General features: G+C 45.5%; 1 protein-coding gene and 1 long non-coding RNA gene across 4 annotated transcripts in view; one reads left to right on the top strand and one right to left on the bottom strand.

The window, feature by feature from the left end:
- ABL2 (ABL proto-oncogene 2, non-receptor tyrosine kinase) overlaps positions 1 to 9,439 on the bottom strand; it is a 47,344-nt gene that overhangs the window by 7,897 nt on the left and 30,008 nt on the right. For both annotated transcript variants that reach the window (XM_069022929.1, XM_069022931.1), the window contains exons 2-10: positions 8,246 to 8,416; positions 7,250 to 7,545; positions 6,322 to 6,594; positions 5,507 to 5,591; positions 3,695 to 3,872; positions 2,917 to 3,101; positions 2,478 to 2,630; positions 1,559 to 1,648; positions 188 to 367 (exon numbers count right to left, since the gene is read on the bottom strand). In XM_069022929.1, the coding sequence (XP_068879030.1) occupies positions 188 to 367; positions 1,559 to 1,648; positions 2,478 to 2,630; positions 2,917 to 3,101; positions 3,695 to 3,872; positions 5,507 to 5,591; positions 6,322 to 6,594; positions 7,250 to 7,545; positions 8,246 to 8,416 (1,611 nt within the window). The remainder of the gene's footprint in view (positions 1 to 187; positions 368 to 1,558; positions 1,649 to 2,477; positions 2,631 to 2,916; positions 3,102 to 3,694; positions 3,873 to 5,506; positions 5,592 to 6,321; positions 6,595 to 7,249; positions 7,546 to 8,245; positions 8,417 to 9,439) is intronic.
- Positions 3,898 to 8,300, top strand: LOC138113977 (uncharacterized). Of its 2 annotated transcripts, none has more exons than XR_011152427.1 (4): positions 3,898 to 4,314; positions 5,173 to 5,300; positions 7,230 to 7,381; positions 7,994 to 8,300. It is a non-coding gene; the product is annotated as an uncharacterized lncRNA (long non-coding RNA). The 2 variants fall into 2 exon arrangements; XR_011152428.1 differs by having other exon boundaries at positions 5,170 to 5,300.

Genomic DNA, 9,439 nt, shown 5'->3' with positions numbered 1-9,439 from the left:
AAAAACACAATGGGATTTTCTAAAAGAACATTGAAAAAGCTAAAATGTCTTCTATTTGCTAGTAAATAACTGGGCCAACAGCACTCACGACACAACAGCACAAAGCTGCTGTCGTGTTGTTCTTTGTTTCTTGGGGAATTTACACCCAGAGCACGTGGCCTCACCGCCACTGTCCCAGTGCCCACACCTGGTGCTGAGCTGGACGCCGAGTGCTCCACAGTGTCCTGTGTTCCTTCAATGTTCTCCTTGTTCTCTGCCTGTTTCTTCAGGGTTCTCGTCTTGGAGGGAAGCATGGGTAAGCGGGGCAGGTAAGGAACTATGGATGAGGATGAGGCTGAGGCTGTTCTTCCAAGCTCCTCTGCTACCTCTGTAAGGAAAAAAAGGGAACAGTTGGAACAGAGACCAGCAAAGGAAGAGGGAAAAAAAACCTGGGTCTTTACTGCAAACACAGTCTGGCAGGAAGAGATCCATGACTGAGAAATACATAATTTATGGATTTAGTCTTTGTTCAAGTCTGGAGGTATTCAGGGTCAGATGTTTTTTGTAATGATTTCAAACTCATTTACATCCTTATAAATTCAGCCAAAAAATAACCAGTGGTAGGATGATCTGTGCAGGGGGTGTCTATTAAGGGCTGCTCAAGAGCTAAAGGCAGCACTGGATGCATTTGCCTGTTTTTAATCAAGGTGCCTCCTACTGATGCACCCCCAAAGTTGGTTCCTATCTGGATCTAAGCTGCTTTGCTTGATGCAAAGTACTGCGTCCCCCTATTAGAAATGAAGACTGCATGTCAACAATAGGTCAACAGAAGGAAAAAGAAAACACAGAAAAACCCCACAAGCTCCTGGCCACACCCAGCTTGGCATTTGTGTGGCTGCTGGATGTGCCTGTTATAGATCCTCACTGGTAAAATTCCATCTGGGCTGTCTTTTCTGTAGTAGGGAAGTTGGTGGATCAGTTGCATATTTAATTTAAAAACTGAGCAGAATGCTCTGACATTTCTGCTTGTCTGCTGAATAGTGTCACATTCCTCACCAGTATTTACCTCCTGGTAGATTATATTTCAGACTTGAGCTGCACAGATTTGCTCCTAGAAGGAGCTAAGCAGAAAATCCAGAGATTAAAGCATGCTTTTTTAAAAGTGAAGGCTGGTAGAATAATATTTCATGACCTAATTGCTGCAGTCAGCAAGGGACTGTGATAAGCATACATCTTTCTCTCTCTCCATCACTCATTATTCCTCCCTCCTCAGCCTGGAAAACATGAGTTTTCCTCTGATAGAGGAGACAATATTCTTTAAATCGGCTCTTGGGCATCTTAGTGTCAAATGAAATGACACTGTCCCCTGCACTGGAATGTGTCTGAAGTTTATTCAGTATTTGTGCAGCAAGTAAGAGAACATATTTACCCCAATTATGGCTAAAAGAATAAGTAAGGGATGGAGCTCCATCTCAACCCCACTGCCAGCAGATGAGCCCTAAGGGCCCATCCATGAGCCACAGCACTCTGGGGATAACCTCCAGTGCTGTTTCAGGAACAAAACAACAGCAGCTCTCACCCTCTGAGATGCTCGAGTCATGGAACATGGTTTCAAAGGCCTGGTGGGTCTCAGCAAAGGAAGGTCGGTCTGGTGGGTTCCACTTCCAGCCTGCAATGTCAGAAAGCAGAGTTAAGTCTCAGTACCTGAAACGAGGAGATTCATTTTTCTTCTGTCCAAGGAGACAGAAAGTAGTCAGACCCTGACCTACTGTTAAAGAGGCTTTAGAATCATTCACAGGTACTGATTCATGGCAGCAGCCAGTCACCCTACTGTATCCTAGCAAGCAAATCTTGAGAAAAAGGAACCAATTCTGAAAATCCTCGCTCTCTGCCAACTCTACAGCTTTTTCTGATCTCCCTATCCCCCTTTCTGATTTTTTTGGGCAAAGGACAATTCCCTATTTGCTACCCTGGCTGCTTGGACTGAACACATCTAGCCCAGTCAGAGATAACTGGGCATGTAAAGCTCCAGGCAACATCCTGCTCACATGCTCTTAACATTGAAATTCAGGCAGACCCTTCCAAAAGAAGGATGTGTGCACCCTGTGGGGGAAAGAGGAGGAGAGTGCCTTGATCCTAGATGGAGCTTGGAAAGTTACAGAAGAGTATCATGATGGAAAGTGTAATTTCTGTAGTTAGAAATCTGCACTAGAGGAATGTATTCTGGAAGCACTGTTTGCTGGTATCACCACAGGGTCTGGAAAGTGACTGGCAGTCTGCTTGTTTTGCATCAGGATCACATGAATTCCCAGCTTTTGGGAAGCTTTTTTTAAGCAGTAATATCCCTCATAATTCCCCACCTTCTTAGTTTCATAACCGAAGCCCACCCTGACTTTGACGTGCTGGGGATCAGGTATTGCTGGAGACTGATGGGCTCTTACTACAGATTCCTCCCACCTTCCCAGGCTTTGTCCCCGAAACTGGAAGAAGATACTCACATGCCCTCATCAGTTCATACACCTTGGGAGGGCACCCCTCTGGCTGCTCCATCCGATAGCCCTTTTCCAGCAGATCATACACCTGAGAGAGGTCAATGCCTGGGTACGGTGACATCCCATAGGTAGCAATTTCCCATAACAGCACCCCAAAGGCTGCAAAAGCAGGGAAACAAAACTCCTGTCATAACTCTGCCCTTGTGTTGTTCATTCCTCTGTGGCCTTCACTGCAGCTTGAGGCAGCATTGTTTCCTTGCAGATGTCAGGCCAGTCTAGGTGGAGACATCACATGCTAGAAATGCTATTGATTCATGACGCTGTGACCTGGCAAGTGACCGTCTTCACAAAGGTTTCTGCCCAGGCCAGAAAGCAAGTCATTGTGTGGGCTGGCAGAAAAAACCAAAATGAACAAGAGAAGGACACTGAAGGTGAGTTTTCTTACCCCACACATCTGATTTGATTGAAAAGGTGTTGTAGGCCAGGCTCTCGGGAGCTGTCCATTTGATTGGGAACTTGGCCCCAGCATGGGCTGTGTAGGTATCACCCGTCATGAGTCGACTTAAGCCAAAGTCAGCCACCTTCACCACGTGGTTTTCTCCAACTAAGCAGTTCCGTGCTGCCAGGTCCCTGTACAGAGGAAAAAAGGACACCACTGCAGCAGGAGCAGGGCTTTTGAATGCAGTTTTGGGGCCCCACTCTCCTGGACCGGGAAGCGCTCTCTGTATGCAGCAGGTAAAGGCAAGGTGAGCTTTGCCCTGAACAGTGTCAGAAACTGAGTGGACTTATTCTTAGGAGCAATGAGGTAAATCAGGATTAGGACTAACTCTTTAAATTCTATTAAGTTTTCAGCAATGATGGCTGTTACAGCACCAAGTTTATGTTTCTTGAGGATGGGATCAGCAACTCATCGCACACTGGTAACAGGTTTATGGCACAGCTTTATCTGGATTTAAACAGGACTTTAGGTGGACACTATCTGCACACCAGGGGTACAGGTCAACACCAGCTGTTGCCAGGCAGTTGGGCACAAGATTGCTATTAAAGTCCTTGGGAGAAGGTATTCCAAGACAGTACTGAAGTCAACACAGCCATGGGTAAGCCAGCGTGAATCTAACTCTGGAAGAAATATCCCCAAAAGCTGGAATTCCTGGCCCACCATGCTCGTGGCCTGTTAATCATTGCAATCTGAAACTGTACCAACTCCACATGACTTCACCCACCTGTGAATGAAGTTCTTCTTCTCCAGGTATTCCATGGCAGAGGAGATCTGGGTGGCCATGTAGAGCAGCACGACAGCACTGACCTCCTCGCGGTTGCACTCCCGCAGGTAGTCGAGCAGGTTCCCGTAGGGCATGTACTCTGTCACAATGTAGAAAGGGGGCTCCAGGGTGCACACACCTGCCAGGCAAAAAGGCAGCATGTGAATAAAGCTTCACTTTCTCACCTCCATTCCTGAGTTAACAGCCATTTAGTGCATTTTGTACCAGTGAGCGTTTCTCTGGGAAAATGAAGACTTCCATGTACAAGACCCAGGTCAGTGCAGCCCAACTTAAAATTCAGGGCTTCTGTCTATTTTTCTGTCCATCCACTTCATGGATAGAGAGAAACATCTCTATGAAAGCACTACTGTTCCTATAGAATATACATGAAGCAGTAGTTCTGTTCTTTGAAAGGTTACAGAATGTAAGAAGAGAACTTTGAACACACAATTTGCTTTTCTTCCCCTCCCTGCCTTCATAAAGCTGAAGAGTGGCCAACTGGAAGCAGGTACCTGTCAGCTGGCAAGATTTCCAGACTGAAATGTCACTACAGAGCCATGTGAAGCACTCCCATGTGCCGGGTAAGGAATCAGCACAGTGGGACCTGCTCCTGGAGCAGCATTCTCACACATTCCTGGGATGACTGCTTGCTGCAGTCACTGTGCAAAGCATGTAAAGGCGGAGGAGGAGAGCAACAGGATACTCTTGTCACAGCTCTGGGATCCCCCCTGCAGCTCTGCTGAGGGCCTTACACGCACACAGGAATAAAGCACAACTGCACTGTGCATCAGAAAGAGCAAAAATGCAGCTCTCTGATGACAAATCTCTAAGTCTGGGCTCCTGGAACCAGACAGGGCTGGAACACACTTCACCTGTGCCCATTTTTTAAATGGATACAGAACAGCTGCCATTAGCAAAAGCCTTCACATTCTTCACATTTCTTCTTTCATCCTAGGCTTGGCTTGCCAGCTCTGCTCCTGAAAGCGCCAGAAATCCAGAGGCAATTAAACACTAGTAAAGGTTTAGGGTGTCTCCTTAAGAATCCTTGTGCATGTAGATTTAACAGCTATGCCAACTATTTAATAATGATCATCATATCATGCATCTGCCAGTGAGACAACAGGGCAGAGCAAAGATGTAAAGCCTGTGGATTTCTTCCAGTCCTGAGTTGTTTGATCTCATGTACTTATTTGGTGATACACAGAGTCCCCTCACAGCAGCAGCCATCTGGTATCTTCTGCTTAATTATAGACTAATTTGTTCTCTTCAGTGCAGCCTTTTCTGTAAATGTCTCTGATTTGAGAAGTTTGGAGAATGGTATTTGTTGTGCTTCCAACAGTTTTTTTCCTTTCACTTAGAATTCTCTTACAATTTTGTTCTGTTCTCTCAGAAAAATAAGTAACGGAAAATGATTTTGTAAATCCAATTTAACACAGCAGAGAAGGAATCCAAACTTGATGACTGAACCCTGGAGCATTTCTAAGGCCAAGGACACAAACCAGCAGGAGGATGATATTGCAAACTTTTATGTAACAGTCGTGCCTCCACTGCAAAGTTGTCTACTAATGTAAGTGACTGTATTTGATGTTTTATTTAAAATTAGTGTCCCTTAGCTCCAATATTACATAAAGCTGTCAAAAATACCACCCCATAACCTGACCTGATTCATAAAGTTATATAAATACAGAAAAGCTGCCACTGCATTTAAACCAGGCAAGTTTCTGCCAAAATGATGACTAAGTAAGAACAGAAAGACCAAGGCATTTCACTGACCTAACAACTGCACTAGATTGGGGTGCTTGATCTCCTTCATCACAGCTGCTTCTTTCAAGAACTCCTCCACCTCCATGGTATCTTCCTAGATAGACAGAGAGGCAAAAGAAGAGAACATTTATCTTCATGATCAAGGTCTGGTTAACACCACACATCCAGGCTGAATATAAATGATGGCATCTTTGTCTCCATTCTGCTATTTTGGCTTTTACCAAAGCAAACTGTAGCAGCCCTGAACAGCTGCCTGGCTGTCCTGCAGGGACTGATCTGCAGCGCCCTGGCAGTGCCAGGCTTGCTCATTTGGTAGCTGTTGTGGCTGGTGAGAGGAAGACTCTCAGGATCACTGACTGAGTTCCCCTGTATAGCTATAAAAATTAAGTTACTCAGGGGACACTTAGAATTGCAGTTGTTAATGCTGAAACAAACCCAAGGTTTTGAAAAGAAAGAGAAACGGAGAAGCTGAATTTTTCCAGGAGTGGAGGACAGCTTATAGAAGGTTTTTTCTGACCTTTGATTTCTTAAAGCCTCCACAGCTCCTCTGGAGGAAGGGAAGTTGTGTTTGTAACCATTTCTACTGGTCTGACTTGGACATGCAGCTCCTGCTGGGCCAAAATTTCAATTTGTTTCCAAGCCACGTGCACTGGTGTAGGTTTGATAGGGTCACTTGGATCTGCAAGGCTGCTCCCAAGCATGGCTTTCATGCAGATCCATTTTCTGATGTTCGTATCATTAGGTGTAGCTGAGAGCGTTACAGTTTCCTTACTCGTGTCATAAACGGTGACCAAACAAGCAGTGCCTGCAATCTGAAACCTCACCTTTAATGTTTTCACAGCCACTGTGAGATTGTATTTCTTCCAGACCCCCACGTAGACCTCTCCATACTGTCCTCCCCCGAGCTTGTGCTTCATGGTGATGTCGGTGCGCTCCATCTCCCACTTGTCGTGGATGGGGGACACTCCGTACACCGTGGGCTTATTGCACTTGGGTGCTGGGTAGTGCAGAGTTGTCACCAGGCCATCTGCCACCGTCGAGTGATGGTGCACGAGCTCTGCCAGGGTGCTGAAACGGCTTTCTGCTGTCACATAGACCTGTGCAGCATGAAACAGGAGTCTGCTTAAATGAAGGCAGCTGGAAGTTTTCAGTAACATTGGAAAACAGATACAGTGCAAACACTTTAATGGTTTTTTAAAAAATTAATGGTTTTTTAAAAAATCAAAACCCAGGGATTTTAGAATATCTGTTCTCTTCCTGTTGGGCAAATAACTATTAATCTGTGGGATTTTTACCTGCAGAAGGCAACTACATATAAGCCATCACTTAAGAGCTCTGCTGTCTCCTGCCTTGTGCTTTACAGGACTAGAAACTGGAATTCTCAGTCAAGCACAAGGCCTATTTCTTCATCTCTCAACACAACATACCACTACTTGATCTTGGTTAAAAATGCTGACTTACCAAAGCTCTGCTGATTCTAAGGGGATCAGTGGAAGGCTATCACCACCTCCATCCACAGCTGCTTTGCTACCCAGCTACTTTCAGCCCAGACAAGAACTGTCTGCACTTCTTCCAAAGTGCTGTTTGGGGAGTTACCACCAAACCCTTGGCACACGTGTTCTTTTATATTAATACTGGACCTGTTTAGTCACACACCCCCCTCCCTTAACAGTCTGCAACTGGAGATTCTGCACCATCTCTTAATGAGCATCTTCACCTCCTCTCCCCACAGCATTGTCCAGAGGTCCTTACCTTGCCATCCGAGGTGGTGTTGATCCTGTAGTGGTAAACGCGTCCTTCGTACCGGAGCGAGATGGACAGCTGCCCCGGGCTGCTCTCGCTCTCCCGCACCAGGAAGCTGCCGTTGATGAGGCTGCTCAGCAGGTACTCGGCTGCGCTGCGGGACACCGGCCCGTGGTACCACGAGTGCTTCTCCAGGCTGTTCACTGGAGTGATGTAGTTGCTCGGTACCCAGCCCTGCCCATTCTTCGAACGTACCTCGCTCCATTCGCCATTCTGGTTGTAGCCCAGGACGCGCAACTTCTCACCTGTCCCCAGAAAGAAAGAAACAAAATGAGCACAGTGCAAGCTGTTGGGGCTCACTGAGGGAGAAACTCAGCATCAGCCGAGCCTGGGTTTGTAGCTTAACATTAAAATCATCTTACAATTAAACTGCTACATATAAAGTATTTATGAAGCAAAGGCTCAGACAGAATACCTAGGACACTGTTCACTGACTGATTTAGTGCCGTGAGAGTGACGAACTCAAAAAGCTTCTTGTACTTTATTAGACTAGGAAGACTTTATTTTCTTGGAGGGATGAGGTTTGTTTCCTTGAAGCCTTAAATGGCACATGATTTAACAGTTCTGACATATGTACTGACCAGAATCAGAAAGTGTCTGTGCCGTACTTAATTCTTGGTTCTGCCCCCGGCTGAAACTGCCGAGTTCTCTCACCATCTATGATGTACCCATTTCCCTCTGCCCTTCCTACAGCAGGTGTCTCAGAGGGCCAGTGCTGCGGGGAGCCTGGCACAGGAGTGGGCTGGACTGTGCCTGTCCCAGCAGAACTGCCCGGCAGGTGTCCCTCCAGCACCATAGGGACGGACCATCCGCTTCCCACCATCACTGCAGGGAATCACCTTCTCTAAGGACACTGCTCCCATTCCTGTCCGGGGAAGGATTCCACTTCCTGATTTCTGCTGCTGAGTTTTCAAGCTCGCAGCTGCTCTGCGCTCCCAGCCTTACCTTTGGTGATGCTGAGTGTGTTGTCACCACTTGCTACAAAATCATAAAGTGCAACAAAGAGATTGGGATCGCTCTCAGTGGCTCCAAGCAGATTCTCCTTGGAGCTCCATCTGATGGCTTCGTTCAGTGCCTGGGGCTCGACTTCACAACCATAGGGGCGGTGCAGGGCCTCTGAGGAAAGGACAGGAGAGGCAATTACTTTGTGTACAGCTGTAAATTACAGAGGCAGGGAATATCCTGAGTTGGAAGGAACCAACAAGGATCACCGAGTGCAACTCCTGGAGAAGGTGATTAACTACCTATATGCCAAGTAGCAAGCTATGTACGTAAAATTTCTATTTAGCATTTATTATATTATATATACTTTTATTTATCTACACCTCTACTTGAAATTATTTAAGCATTCATAGATAAAAAAATAGGTGCACAATAAAAATAACTTTTTTTAATTACATGAAGTAGTGAAGGAAACCTTTCAATCACAAAATGTTACGTTTTGTCCGCATGGTTTCTGTGGTGGACATAGACAGCCTGGATCTGAGACCAACATTACAAATACAGGTGAGACTGAATTATGAGACGTGTAAGTTGGGATAGTAACTTATTTAGTATTAACAGGAATGACAGTGATTTGTAATACATTTCAAGACTGTGTAAACAGAGTTGCAAAACCGACAGGGACAGAAGGTAGTACAGGTGATGCTGGGTATTTAGCAGCAGCATTTTTGTTTTGCTGTTCCAACAGAAAACTGATGCAAACTTGTCACTACAAGGGAGTGGGGGGAGGAATCAGACGTGTTTTATAAACAAAAGAAAGAAGTCCCTACAGTTCCTGTGGTGATTAAAACCAATCTAAATCCATAGGGTTTTAGGAAGAACTGCAGTAAGACGCAGAACTGTCTGAGCATTTCATGCTAGTGCTATGTCAAGACCATCACTGGCTTTCTAATTCACAGAGAAGTTTTCCAGGAACATGCAGTAGAGTAAATTTCAATATTAAGACAAGAAAAAGAGTGATGGTGTGGTTTCATACATGGGGGCTGCTCAAGGGAGCAAAAACATATGAAGGTGTAAAGGTATATACTTTTTCTCTGATGGCACAGATCTACATCCCTGTGCCAATATCTATTTCTGAATTCTCTTGTTGAACTTACTTAGGGAAATGTACACTGTAAAGAGATTTCATTAAATGCA

Source organism: Aphelocoma coerulescens, chromosome 8 (genome assembly GCF_041296385.1).
Source record: "Aphelocoma coerulescens isolate FSJ_1873_10779 chromosome 8, UR_Acoe_1.0, whole genome shotgun sequence".
Lineage (NCBI taxonomy): Eukaryota > Metazoa > Chordata > Aves > Passeriformes > Corvidae > Aphelocoma > Aphelocoma coerulescens.
This window is presented reverse-complemented; position numbering and strand designations above follow the sequence as displayed.